General features: G+C 46.4%; 1 protein-coding gene across 1 annotated transcript; it reads right to left on the bottom strand.

Moving 5' to 3' along the window:
- Positions 1-6,840: 6,840 nt before the first annotated feature.
- On the bottom strand, positions 6,841-9,795 carry LOC117864665 (NEP1-interacting protein-like 2). The gene is made up of 5 exons (XM_034748809.2): positions 9,510-9,795; positions 9,196-9,374; positions 8,650-8,733; positions 8,113-8,277; positions 6,841-7,198 (listed from the first exon to the last, which is right to left on the bottom strand). Exons 1-5 carry the CDS (start codon positions 9,637-9,639, stop codon positions 7,076-7,078), a joined length of 681 nt encoding a protein of 226 aa, XP_034604700.1. The 5' UTR covers positions 9,640-9,795; the 3' UTR covers positions 6,841-7,075.
- Positions 9,796-14,977: the final 5,182 nt, after the last annotated feature.

Here is a 14,977-nt window from a genome sequence, read left to right as displayed (position 1 = left end):
CTCAGGGGCTTGCGCCATTGGTTCGTCAGAAGAGGAAGACTCCACAACGATCGGTGCGGTGCTTGGACCAACTCCCTGAGAAAAGACTGGTGGTTGAGGAGCGGCTGCCCCAGCTTGTGCGACAGCTTGGGTGTCGGCATCTTTGATGGCCTGAGAGGGTGGTGCGGCCGGAGTCTCTACTGATACGAGCATAGGAGGATCCGCCGATTCTATACGAGCTCGGACTCGGCGACTGGTCTTCTTGGTGATCCTCTTCTGAACTTGTTTCGATCGGCCAGTAATCACGTCTACAGACGGAGCATCATAGCCGATGAGAGGATAAGTGATGTATGGATGATGACTCTCTATTATCCGACCACTCCGGCTGTGTGTTGGAGGCGTACGATTCTCGGCCTGAAGAAATAAGTAAAGCCATTAGTGCTCAATCACGTTAAGAGGAATAAAAATCGGCTAAAGAAAATACCTCGGCGTTCGGGTCAATGTTGGTTGGATCTAGGAGGTTGCAGTATGCCGATGCTGAATTACAGAAGAGAAATTGCTTCCAATCGGCCTACCAGAGTTTGAACGGCTGGACAGCAAAGGGAGCTACTATCTAGTTGTTCAGGTCAATGGTGCTGGAGTCCGGAATCCGGTCACGTACCCGACTGTAATCCAGGCCGGATGTGAGCTCATCTCTGAACTTGACTCGGCCAGCAAAATACACTTGAATCGGCAGCTGACCCATGCCGAACTGACGTGCTGCAACGGAAGGGTTGTAGAACTCATACGTGGGGGCATCTTTCCCCGAGAAGAAGTTGGCTGGCAAGATTCCTGGCTTGATTAACTCGTCATTGAGCTCTTCGTTGAATCGGCCAGTGATTGAATCAAAGCAGGTGGGGAGTTCAAAGATTGGGTCATCCCGCTGATAAGGAAACCAAACGGTTGCGTCTTCATTAAAGCCGTTATAGAAGCATCGGAAGTACTCGGCTACCTTTGTAGCAGAATATGTGCAACCTGGAAAGGCCGATGCCGCTTCACCGAAAGACATGCATCGGCGACGTTCGGTAGGATCTTCTGCCGATTCAATGTTGGGGAACATCATACGGTCCACCCTCTGCTGAGTGATTTCGCTCATATAAAGGTTCAGCCATAGGTTGATGAACCACCAGGGCCCGCCTGGGTTTCCGATCGGCTCTCCTTTGGATAATCTGATGCCGATTTGGTGGAGCATGTGATACGCCGCCCCTAGCAAGTGTTTCCCAAGGGGGACACGGTTTCCTCTGGACAGTGCTTCTGCTAAGGCCTGAGTGTTGGTTGATGGACCGGCGGCCCTTCCACAAAAGAAGTGTTTTTCTAACCACATCATTAAAAAGGCCGTATGCTCCCTATTCTCAACAGACCCGGTTCTTTTATTACTTCTGATGAAACCCTTCCACCCGCCGATTCCCCTTGTGTCCAGCCGATGCGATGTTGCGGCTAAAAGGTGGAAAGGTGTGTCCGGGGAAGAAATGTCAAGGCCGGTCAGCAGGACCACATCGGCCAGTGTTGGGGTCATAGGTCCGTGCCCAAATAAGAAAGCATTGAGTGCATCAGACCAAAAGTAAGAAGCCGCCATTACCAACGGCTCATTTTTCTCCATCTGGGACAAAGATAGGTTGATGCACTGGCCGATTTTGAGCTCCTCCCATGAGACGCTCTTCGACGCGGCCACCCGTTGGTACCACTCCCTCCAACCTGGGGTTTCATTCGGCCAGGACCTAAAAAGTGCCCAACCACTGATCTAAGTCCATGTCGGACAGTTTGAAGGGTATCCTGTGGGTTTCTAAATTGATAAGCTCTATTGGATCTGGGTTCCCCATAGGTCCGAGACAAATAAGGTCGGGATTTCCTGTGAGATGGATGGTAATGCGATGCCTAACCGCCTAAAAAAGGAAAGGGGGGTGTAAAAAGGTAAGAAACAGATCTAAGGTAAATACATTGCCGATAGAAGAAGGATTCGGTAAATTACCTCTGGGATGAAGGTCCGTGTAGTCGGCGCAGTCGCCGGTGCAGATGCGGACGATGAGGCCGCGATGGGGATCGCCATTGGGATCTCCGATGAAGCTCCTTCTTCTGTGGATGGAGCAACGGCCGTTGCCACTACCGCCGGAGGTGCTACCTCTGGAACGTCGTGCGCTGGAGAGCTGCCGGAAGGAGCCTCCATTGGAGGAGAAGGGGAAAAGTAACGGGAGGTTGGCGCTAGAAAGCTTCGGCGGCAAGGGAAAGGTGCTAAGGAAAGAAGAGGGCGCGCGCGCTGAGAAAGAGAGACGTGAGCTTGAAGATGAAGTGCGGGATGAACCGCTATTTAAAGGGTGCCTGAAGGAGGATAAAAATGGAATTTTTACCACGCCGGCATTTCGAGTTTTTCGGGAGTAGTGGTTGTCGTGGGTGCCCGTTTCGAAAAGATTGTAATCATCAGCTGGAAGACCGCGAAACGGAAGGATATTTTCATTGCGGCTGTTTCGGAGGGGAGGTTATAAAGAATTTCGAAGTAAAAGACTATGTTTTACTCCAAAACTGGGGGGCATGTGTTGACGCCAGATTTCGTCACTAGTAAAATCGGCGCCAAGAAGAGAGGGAATCGGAGAAGCACAGTTGGGAATCGGTCGAATGGTGCTATAGTGCGAGATCGGCTGATGACTTTTGTCTCGCTTCGGGCTGAACGTGCCGGGGTCCCAATCGGTTGCCTTTTGCCGATAAGGAATCGGCCGATTTGGAGGTTGGTTTAATTGGGCCTGTATGGGCTTGGAAAGGCATAAAAGGATAAGGGGGAGATCAGCCCATGAAGCATGGAGTAACCAACCTAGCACGAATCGTGCTTGTAAATATTCGTTTTCTGTTTGAATTAGGGATAGAATTCTAGTCGGTTAAGAAGTCATCTGTACGGGGCTATAAATAGCTACCTTTGTAAATCTGTAATCATCAACAAATCAATACAACATACTACTTTTTCCTCGTACTTACTTTCAAGCAGACGACTTCGTCATTACTTTTCTCTTTTTCACGAGTTCGTGCGGGTTGGCAGGGCTGCATCAGTTTGATCTCCGGCCGATTCTGTAAGTTCCGCTTATCGAGTAATATCTAAGCTTTAACTTCAGGCGTATCGCTGTTGTTTCGTTTAGATTTATTCACTAGTTATCGATATTTGCTAGATTTATAGGTTTTACCTGTCTTTCTAGTTCTATCACCAGTTATCCAGCTAGGAATCGGTAGTTTCGGTTTTCTTCACGTTCTGCTTTTAAATTCATCTATTACCGATTAGATCTATTCCTAGTGTTGTTATCATAGCGTTGTATCGATTACTCTAGTAGTTTTCTGTCTACAAGGCTACAGTGATCGGCTGCCTTATAGCCGATTTCTTTATTACGGCAAATCGGCCGATTCGCTGATAAGCTCTCTCGAGATCGGAAACTTAGCCGATCATGCTTTCTGGACCTGACACGTATTCTTCCTTGCCAATCAACAGGTCAGATTGGCTGGCATGCCGCGCGAACCGCACCAGGGCAATTACCCGAACAGGAGTTAAGCAGATTCTCCCGGGTCGTGTGTCGGACGTTGGGATTCGGTTGACCGATTTCTAGCGCCAACAATAGGTATGCCGTACTATCAAGAGGGATGTAACATTAGGTAATTGACAATATCCGAAAGTGCTCTTAGTTGACCTATGTGAGTTTTGAGAGATTTGGGATTGACTCAGCCAGACTTGTCTGACCGGTCAGGGTGTTTTGGGTGGTGCTAACTTAAGGGCTCTGGATTATTCCGGAAGATTTTTCAGAATATTCCGGAAGTTGCGAAATTTTCCAAAGAAAATTGCGAAAAATTCCAGAACCTTGACCCAACGGCTAGTTTTTCAAACTAGACCGGTCTGACCTGTCTGAGCAACCGGTCTGACCGGTCTAGCTAGTGTTCCTAACGGCTAGTTTTTGAGCAGTGGGGTATTTATACCCCACGACCTCCTCAGCTGGAGGTTGTTGTTCTGGAAGTTCCTAAAGTGTTTCTTGCCCATTCTAAGCCATGAAAAAGCTCTCCCCAACCCTTCTTTGTGAAGTTGTGTGATCCTTGATAGATCTTGTGAGTTGGGTGGTAGAGAGAAGCCAATTGAGAGCAATTGTGAGCTAAGAAGAGCAATCCATAGCTTTGAGCACTTGTGGTTGACGTAAAGAAAGCATTGAAGCATTTATTACTCTTGGAGGTGTGCCTCCTGGACGGCTAGCCGTCGCCTGTTAGCTCCCAAGGTGTGGTGAGCAGCAGCAAGTTTGTGAGGGCTGTGATCTTGCCTCCGCAAGGAAAAAAATTAACTAGTGGAAACGAGGAAAGTGGTAGAAAGAGATCCGACTTGTTGGAAAGGAGTTGAAATAGACTCGTATTCTAATAAGGTCCTCAACGGAGATGTAGGATTTACAGGGGTGAATCTAAACTTTGAAGAAACAAATCCTCGTGTCTCTTTTTTGTTTGCCTCATTCATTAATTTCTAGCATAATATTTGTGCTTTCCGCTTCGATCTACTTGGGTGTGCCTTTCTTGTGTGTAGGTATTGCTTTGTCCTGCCGGAAATTATCTACAGAAGTTACCCTCCAAGTTTGGTTGGTGCTAGAAGTTGAAGAGGGACTCTAACAGCATTTGGTGTGCCACACAGCACTTGACCGGTTTGACCGATCTGGTAGACCGATCTGACGGGTCAGCCCTGGCAGTACTATTTGAGTGGGTTGAAATTAGAAGTTGTCAACTCACCTATTCACCCCCCTCTAGGTGACATCAAGATCCTTTCATCGTCCTCGCGCAGCGAAGCCATGGTGGAGTTCTGGAGCCGAGCCTTGTGATCATCAAGGCTTATGTACACATGATGGTGATATCAATCTAATCTTGTGCTTACTTTGATATACTATGATGCATGCTTTTTCTCATATGTTTAGCTAGCATATGTTCTTAGTGTGAATAGATGTAATCGTGGTGATTAGTCTATATCTTGCGGATACATCTTAGTAGTGCGTAGGAAGTCAGTGTGATTACCCTTGCGTGGTGACAGCATGTGGGAGGAAAAAGACCGAACGATTGCGTAATGTTGAGTAGGATCGATGGCGAGTATTGTGGGAGTCGTTTATGGTAAAGATTTGGGAAATCGGAGGCAATAACACGCACCTTGCAGTGGCGACCATAAGAAAGTAGGCCGCTTGCGAGCCGCTTTTCTGAGAGATAACTCTTTATCAAGGTGCTACATAGATTGGTTACCACTTTAGCTGGAACTACAACAAAGAAGACGCTCATGCTATCTTTGGTTGTGCTACTTTATACGTGATCTGTTTAACTTATCTATAATACTTATCTCTCGATTGGGTTTACCTTTATATACAATTCATGTTTGATGATAGGATTAGATCCGTTTAGCTAGATAGAGAACCCTAATCAGTTCGCTGCCGATCTACGGATTGATAAACCTTGGATGAAATACTCTAAGAAAAAAGCTACGATAATCCATATGTTTGCGGTTCACAACTTAACGTGTTAATCAGGCTCAGGCAGCCTCCCAGCCCCGGATCCCCCGCTGTTGTTGTTGTCGTGCAGGGCAGACGATGCCACCTCGATCGTGGAACGTCACCGGTTGCGACCCCTCCGGCAGCGCAAGCTCTCACCATGCCTTCTTGCAAGGCACCGCGGCGAAGAACATGCTGGAAGAGGCTGCGATGCGATCGGAACTAGCGATAAGTGTGCGCCGTCTGCAGAAGGATGTCGACCTTTACAGTGGTTTTTTTTACTCTGATGTGCGCGTGCTATGCCACCATTAAGTTTTTAGGCTGGTTTCACTCCTAAACGAGATCGATCAGAAGGTGCTACTAGCTTCAGGTATATAGGCTGCCACTATTGACGATTAAAATCAATAGTGTTCTAATTACTGGAAAGAGTCTTATTTTGTCATGTGACAGTTGTGAGCTATCACTTCTATTTGCTTTTTTTATTCGCCTTGCTACACTTAGCCGAGGTCCGCGGTCGCTGCTGCTGATGCCCTATGCAGCTATGCTCCATTCCTCCTCGCGTCCAAGACCCCCCACGCGGAAGGGCGTTTTATATAAATATTTAGATTGCAATTGCTAGTAGAAATTCAAACAAGGGGGCATGTGCAGATGTTTCTGAACACGGTCAGCCCGTGGAGCAAATCCGCCTTTGGGTTGACCATGGTCAACTTGCCGCTGCTAATGTCCGTACCACAAAGCCACCACGGCCGTCGCGAGCACATCATCGATCATCCCCACGCACGACGCACCCAGATCAAGCGCGGGAGCCGCGAGGTTTCATCTCTGCTGTTGGCCAAGGGTTGCCATAAGTGTCTCGAGATGGCAGCATTACTAGGCCGTCGCATGGGCGAAACGGGCTGCCCAGCCGAGCCAGCAGCAAAGTTTGTCTTGGTCAGGACTCAGGACTGGTGCTCCGGATCCTAGGCGCGGAGGAGCACGAGCGGCAAATTTGCTGATGGGCACAACCCTGACTGGCTGACTCTGACTACAGATTCTGTCAGACAGCAAAATGTCGAGCAACGATTGATCACGATCCAGGCATCCAGCACAGCAGGGTAGCAGGGAAACTGTCATCTAGTCTACTCTATCGGGATGCTGATGTTCTATCAAACCCGGCAGGCAGATGCAGATAGACACCACATGATGTGCAACGACGATGCCTAACACAGGATCTGCATATGCAAGATCGAGGGCAGCGAGCATATTGCACGCTGACACGGCTGGAGCTTTCTAGTACGCAGAGGCTTCTCAAAAAAAAAAAAAAAATTCTAGTACGCAGCGGTAGTGCAGAACGCGAAACAGACACACTACAGGAATAGAAACTGCTGCGACAGCAGCAATCTTATTTCATTTCAAATTGGCACCGGGTGCAAGAAACAAAGTCAGATTCTACAGAGGCGCTTTCGCTGGTAGTAAAACAGGCAGATTCTACTAGTAATTTACATCACCGTATGCAGCAGGACGGAGTATCTCTATACGAAGTGTGGGAGCAAACACTTCACTTCACCCAACTAATTTCTTCATCTAATTTAAGCCGGTTACCTATCTTACACCTGTTGCCTGCACACGGGGCATGAGCCATGGTCGACGAGCCATTTGTCCACGCAAGGCTGGTGGAAAGTGTGAGAGCAATTTGGTAACCTCCTCGCTGTCTCACCGGCTACAAGGTCCTGCAACAAGGACGCTATCAGGTCGGCGTTGATGAGAAGAACTGCGCAGAGCAGATGCCAACCACATTGCATTTAGTAGCAAACAAATCTTGGTATGAAAATTGCTAATTGCATCAGTTGCCCCATTGAGGTTGTTGCATCCCACTACATTTCCTATCAGTGTATCATTCGCACCGTGCATTCAACTATCTGATTATCGCATTCATGAGCTCATTATCAGGATCAGGATGAGCCCAAGTTTCTGGTTGAACAATATAATGCTCAGAAATTATTTCGAATAAAATGGTATGGAAAATCATTGGTTAGCAGTGAGTTGTTGTTCCCAGGATAAATTATTGGTGGTCTATGTGCTAACTTGTATTGAATGATTGCGGTCAAAGTCTTATATTGTGCAAGAAACAATATAAACTCCGTAATATTCTTTGAAGAAGATAAGAATAAAATCATCAGGAAAAAAATTAACATCCGCTGGTAAACAAATCACGCTACTAATAACAGGCTAGAAGCATGTAGCAACCACCTAATAATGAGTATCCCAGTATCCCCTGTCTTTTTTAAGGCGTTTTAGGATTTCAGAAAGTCTTTCTAAGTATACTTTGACCATTGATCTTTTCTTTACATTATATCATCAATTGCTACAAATTCAATATTTGTATTAGAATATTTATGAAATAAGAGTCTATTTATACACTAGGTATGCATATAATTTGACTAATTGTTAGCCAAAATTTATAAATATGGTTTTTTTCCAAATCCTAATCCGCCCTACAGAAAAAAAGAGAGGGCATATCAAGTTCCAAAACATTAATGATCACAATGGTTGGCCTCCTTTCCAAATCCTACTTTTAACAAGAACAAAGAGCATATTGTACAAGAAGTTTTCTTAGACAATTATTGTGCTCCATAAATTATACCTGTAGACAGATAGGGCAAGACAGGATTTCCCCAAAGGAGTCCCGCATTTGGTCAGTGACCACATAATGTGGTAGTTTCTTCAATGACTCTAGTGAGAGCCCTTTAGATGAAATGTCTCCAAAGATGTCATATAGGTCATCATGGCCAAAATCTGATATGCTGACCTGTTAATGAAAAAAAAAAGAAAAATGTCTAAAACTTAGTAGAAAGTAGAAACACACAGCCAACCAACTAACTGTCTCTCAATTTTGCAGCATTAGCAGTTTAGCACTCGATTTCTATAACAACACCACACAGATATACTGACTCAAAGGAAGAATCGGCAAAAAGGTCACTAGAACACTATGATCTCTCCATTCCGCGTCAAACATAACTATGACAATTCATATTGCCGTATTTTCTTAGTTTTGTGCTGTATCAAAATCAAAATTTAGACCTCCATTCTGCGTCAAACATAACTATGAGAATTCATATTACCGTATTTTCTTAGTTTTTTGCTGTATCAAAATCAAAATTTAGTTCTACTTAGTACTGACCTGCCAGCGGGAAGATGTATATCCTGAAGATGTATATTGCTCTTGCGCAAAACGAGCCTGAATGAGCTGCTCAATGAAATCGGCCTGCACACCAAACCATGAATTTTCATGATAGAGCACATCTAGAAGAATTACCAAACCGTTACCGTTGTAAAATCACATTTGGGATCTAAACCTCATACGAACTAGCAGTATTGTAAGTGAGATATTTTCGGGGTTGCAATTTGCAATTTTGCACAGGTGCAAGCGATGTCACCGTCTCACAGGAACGGAGACGGAGACATCGCTTATTCGCTTTCTCTAGCAGATAGATGATATGTTCACTGCTAACGCAGACATCATTCACACCTGATGCGCAAGCAAGCATCATAATTTAAATAGAGTAGTTTTCAGTTGACGAATAAGTGTGATGCGTGTTATTAGGAAAAATATTATCCAAGCTGAAAGTCTGAGCAGATGCATCATCAGAAGCTAACCGAAAAAAAAAAGAATGTTAGACACCGACAGGGGGCGTGTAAGAAATTTTAGTGTTTTACTGTTACTGACCATGGAGGATGCACCGTGCGAGCCCAGCCGGTCCGAGCACCAGTAAGCTCGGGAAGCCTCAAGAACCTCAATGGAGAGGACAGCTCCGGCGAACGCTCCCAGTCCTGCTCCCCGCAGGACGCCGCTGTCCGAAGCTCTCCCCGCCACCGCGCCCGTGACGGCTCCGGTCAAGGCTCCAGCTTCACACGCCGCGCCGCGCGCAGGAAAGAAAAGGGCACACCGACCTCAGGACAGGACAGGGCAACTAACAGAGCGCCGAGCGCGAGAGAGAATGAATGAGGCAGGTGGTGCAAGCGCGAGTACGTACTACGTACCGAGAGCGAAGAGGCCGGTGAGGGCGCCGGAGACGACGCCGGCCAGCAGCCTGGGGAGGTGCAGCGCCGCGCCGCGCTCGTCCAGCCCGCCCTCGTCGGGCGCCGGCGCGGCCGCCTCGGCAACCTCCATCGTCGTCGCGAGGAAGCTAGGAAGCGGGCGATATGGCGTGGCGTTTATTTTTGGCGCCTTTGCTGGTGTGGCGGGGAGCTGAGGACGAGTGGCTCTCCGGGAGAGGCGAGGGTGCAGCCCTGATGAAGGCTGAATAGAGAGCGACGGAAAAGGCTTTGGCTTCAGCGGGCGGCATGTGAAATCATTTTGTTCGATCGGTCGCTTTCTCTTCGTGGTTCGCGTGTCTTTTCAAAAAAAAAATTCACTTCTTTTGTACGGAGTACCTTAAGGTTGGTGTGCGTGAGAGATTTTTCGTGGGAGAATAAGCACAAAACACAATGTTTCGATCTTTTGTCTATTTCTTTCTATTTATGAAGCTGTGTTACGCGGTAGCTTTCACACCTGAGTTTCCTTTGATCATTAATTTGTAATACAGATCTTCTAAAATTCTACTCATCCCAAATTATAAGATGCTTTATAATTTTCTAAATCTTTATAATTTTCTCTATAATTTTAGTCAAACTTGAGATGCTTTGACTCTTCAAGATTCTTGGAATGACTTATAATTTGTAATGGAGGGAGTACACGATTGAGAAGTGTCCCTGCTTTCTTCTAAAAATAGAATCAGTACAAGTCATACGTGAACCTTAGATTGCAAATATGGCTTGCGTAGGACGGTACAGAGGCCATAACAAGGGATGCTGCCACTCCGTTGTTTTTGGGCAATGCATGTTACCCTTTTTAGGTTACGAACACTATCAGGTTCTGCCCCCACAGCAAAGTCCACAGCACTCGCACTCACAGACTCACAGTTACAAGCATGAGCTATACCAGTAAGGCCACGACGCGAGCATCATAGACAGATAGACCAAACCCTTTTTTAATAAACAAAATCGATCTCTGCCAATCGACCGAAAATGCAAGCAAATCAAATCATAAACAGCCCTCCTCCCCCCATGTGTGCCCTTCAATCCCGGAGAAGATAGAGCTATGAGCTATCTATGCGGTGCATTGAATCCCCCGGTTCAAGAACACATCTTGATCGACTTGCTGTCTGCCGGTCGAGAGGTGCTAATGCTACCATCCATGACGGCGACCGTGCGTCCACCCTCCTCTCGCGCTCTCGCTCGCCGCTAGCTGCTCCAAGCTCCGGTGCGCGCGCCGTCTCTCTCACGCGCCCGATCACTATTCCGAGTCCGCGGCCGCACGGCGGAGTTCGGGCGCGGGCTGGAAGACGGCGCGACCGGGCCGGATGGCAACGTGCAGCCCTGTCGACCGTAGGCTGCAGGTTCTTCGGATAAGTTGTTCGCAATTGTTAGCTCTAGCTACTTCATTCTTTACGTGTAATGTTCCTAAAGCCTGGGATAGGATTCACGCAAAAGCTAGCTGCATTTGACAATGATCACTGGGCTACGAGATTTAATTTCTGGGTGCAGATTCGGTGATTCCTGGGCTCATCGATCACATCCTACCGACCTCTGCAAGCATGCATGCCAAGGCAAGAATTCTCACGAGTGATGGTGCCAGAACATCTCGACAAGAATGGGCAGTATAGAGCCACAAGCCCACAAAAGCAGCATCCACCTACCGGTCACTTTCAGCACTGAACACTACACTATCAGTGTCCTCCGTCACAGCTAAGCTAAAAGCAGTACGTACTGTTATGTACTCGGTACTCCTTGCTGCTATCACGCGCTAGCTATCAGCAACCGACGGTTCTCATTATACTAGAGTCGAGAGAACCTTTCGGAGGATAAGAGCAGGGGTGTACGACTACGAGTCGTACTAATGTTTGGCACACCAGGACTAAAACTTAAATACTCTGGTCTTATCTGATAAAATCTGGTTTTGTCTGATTTAATTAAATATTTTATTAGATCCTGAATCACTGAAACCGAGACTTGATTATGTACTTCTTTTCATCGTTTGGATTCCTCCCATTTTCATATGGAAACTTGCCAACGCTTTGCCTGCAGATTGAAATCCTGAATCACTGAAACCGCTTTTAATATGGAAATCTGCCAAGTGCTGGAAGCCAATGCTTTGTTCAGAGAGGTCACTCTTTCTCATATCATTATATGATACACATATGCATCATAGAGAAAAATATTTCCATGTACTATTATTTGGTTCTAAAGTATGAGCAAACTGATTGCTTCTCATTATCCATGGTACATTTTAGTGGAGTTTCACCGATCTGCTAAGGCCATAGTTTCAATCCATGACCTTCAAATTCAAACAGTTTGTCAAGCTCATCATCATATATAATGTTCAGATAGATCACCAGAAACAAATCCCTTTTTCGTTTCTGTAATATCACTATGAGACGATACGACCTTATTGAAATATTCTTATCACAACAGCTTTGTTGTTTGTATTCTTAAGATGATAGTCTTTGTTGGGATTAGGAATCCCACAGGTTATAGAGAGAAGGAGAATGGAGAGAACAAACCAAGTGAATCAAATGAACAAATGGCCAAAAGTCCTCTCCTCCAAAACCTAGGGCTCTATTTATAGGGAGGAGGAGGTGGCTGTTTATATTAATTTTATTGGTGGGGTCGAATATTACAGATAGGTCTCTAGACTTTACAAAGAGAACCCTGGATATTACAACTGAGTCCTTAACCCTCACAAACAAACCCTTAGACCCCATTTCAAACCTCTTTTACACACAATGGGATGCCTAGCCTTAGGCTTCCTAAGGTAGGTCCCTAGCCTTAGGCTTCCTAAGGCGCACCCCCAACAGTAGCCTCTCAACTATTTGGTCTTGGCCGGCACAACAAGACCTAATAGTTGCTCCTGTTAAAAGAGGCCAACGACTCAGACTCCGGTTGCAAGGAATGCCCCTTGCAACTTACCCGTGTGCACCTCGCTAAAAACTCCATCCAAAAACCCAATGGAAAAAAAGGGCATGGAGAAAAGAGCATGCACACTCTTAGGTTTACCTGTGCCAACTCTAGACACTACGCCTCCAAGTGCCTGGAACGATGAGCTTCAATCTTCAATCTACATGCGGCTTTACTCCTAAGCCTCAATCAGCGAGCCTCGCTTCAAGAGATGATGTAGTCGTAGGCGAAGGTAGCTCCAACATCTTCAAGGCTTCTCTCACGAGTACTAGGCAACTAGGATGGACTAGTCCTCCAGTACACCCCCAGCCCCTATTGGCTGGTGTTCGTGAGAGAAGCTCCGCATGTGATGGAAGTAGTCGAAGTAGTCGATGTAGTAGATATAATAGCGGTGGCCGATGTCGAATCGTACGCGTAGTCGGTGATGACGTTGAAGTTGATGGCGAGCCCCTCGAGGCAACGTAGTGATGGCGAGGTAGATGGTGATGCCGAAGGTGACGGCGATGCCAAGGATGAGCCCCTCGAGCCGATGTAGCAAAGGCAAAGTCGAGGGTGATGCCGAGGTGGAGCTCCTCGAGCCGATGTAGCGGATGATGCCGAGGTTGAGCCCTTTGATCGTCCTGATCCTTTCAGAAAACCTAGACCTTTAAAATAGGTTAATATAGACGTGATTCTGTCATGACCTTCATCATTGACTTTTTCAAAAAACCTAAGTATCATAGACCTGTATTTTGTAGGTAACATAGCCTCCATAGAGGGGTTAGCACACGAATTCTCACTATATTGAATTAACTTAGTTGTAACATAGCAAAGAATATTAAAAGAAATGACAAATTTCACATATGGTTAAGTAATAAGCGCTCTAAAGGATACACCCTACAAACAGAAATGTTAGTGATTGAAGTGAAGCAATATAGTGCACACACATTCTCTAACAGTGGGGCGGCTGATCCGATTTGCATGTCTTGGTGGCAAATTAACTTAGCATATTTGTTGCATTCCGGTGTCTCTAGATAGCTTCGATCAAGGGAAAAAGATTAACCCATTTGTGCTTAGCAATTGCTGGCATGCATGGAATAGGATAACCATCGAAGGTGGTAAGCTGAAACTGTATTGTCTCTAGAATAGGATCATAATCATCGATGTTTAACATAATTGCCTATGTACTTATTTTGGCCGTTTTGGTGGGCAATTAGCCTCGGGGGAGTTGGTCTCAGCAGAGCATGCATGCCGAGGTAATATATGCATGTGTGGTTTTTGTTTGACGCATGCACACGTCTCGAAGAGTTGTGAGGGTTCTGGTATGCGGAGGGTCTAGTTGCGAGGGTTAAGGTGATGGACGGAGCGCTGCCTAGTTGCTTGAGTATGCAGCCATGCACTCGCAGGTAACGAGCTGTGTTTTTGCTTTGCTACTTGTAAGCCTAGCAGCTTCGATGCCATTTTGTGGTGTTCGGCAGCTTCGATGCTTCGCTCTGTCTTGGTGCCTTAGCAACCTCGCATGCATGTGGAGGTGATGGTAGCAGGGTTGCCGCGAGGGTTAAGCTAGCCACGGAGGTTGGCTTGCTGCTAGGGTGGAGCTTGCCGCAGGTCGGCGCTAGGTGCGAAGGTTCTTGCTGCGAGGGTAGAGTAGCTTCCTGCAGAGTTCGGTGCTTGTCGTGAGGGTTGAGATCCCTGCGGGGTGATGCAGAACTGGTCCTCGGAGATGCCGGAGTTGTCCGCAGCTTCGATCCAGCAGCTTTGCATTGCTGTTGTGCGTAGGTGACCAGCGGCAAACATCGCCTGGCAGCTAAGGTGTTTGCAGCCATATGCTTAGCAGGTTCATGTTGCAAGCGGATGCAACGACATGCATGCAACGATGCTACATAGGACAAAAGTAGATGCATGCAGGGGTAACACATGCAGGTCCATGCAGGCTTACGATAGCTTCGAGCCTTGAACAACTGACAGCTATTTGTATCTCATCTTAGTGTAGCAACTAGCGAATAAACAAGTGTAGCAACTAGCGAATAAACAAGATGAATAAAAATGATATAATTATTTCTAGCAATAAACAGATCGAGGGTGACAGAATTGTAGTAATGTATGTTAAGAAGTGGTTCATGACTTTTGTGGTGATGATGGTGGCCGGCACTTTTTTGAACTGCAGGGCTTGAGAAACTAGCTCGGATGGTTGGCTTGCCAGCTAATGCATGCATGTGGACTGCTTGTGGTAATGGCCTTTTCCGAAAACACAGACACTCTCATAGGTTAGTATTGATGGAAATCTGATGCGGTCGTGACCTAAGCTTGATCATTGACCTTTTCAAAAGCCAAGTATAGTAGCTCTGCACTCTGTTCTCTTAATAATTGACCTTTTCATAGCTAAGTTTTGTCTCCTAACTCGAAACTTGCGAGGTTGAAGGGGTTTTTTTCCCGTTCGGCGCTTGAGGGTGTTTAGGTTTTGTCATGGAGTTCCAGGAACGTACAAGCTTGACTAAGTTCTGTCTCTTGACTTGAAACTTATGAGGTTAAAG

This window comes from Setaria viridis, chromosome 1 (genome assembly GCF_005286985.2).
Source record: "Setaria viridis chromosome 1, Setaria_viridis_v4.0, whole genome shotgun sequence".
In the NCBI taxonomy this organism is placed as follows: Eukaryota; Viridiplantae; Streptophyta; class Magnoliopsida; order Poales; family Poaceae; genus Setaria; species Setaria viridis.
This window is presented reverse-complemented; position numbering and strand designations above follow the sequence as displayed.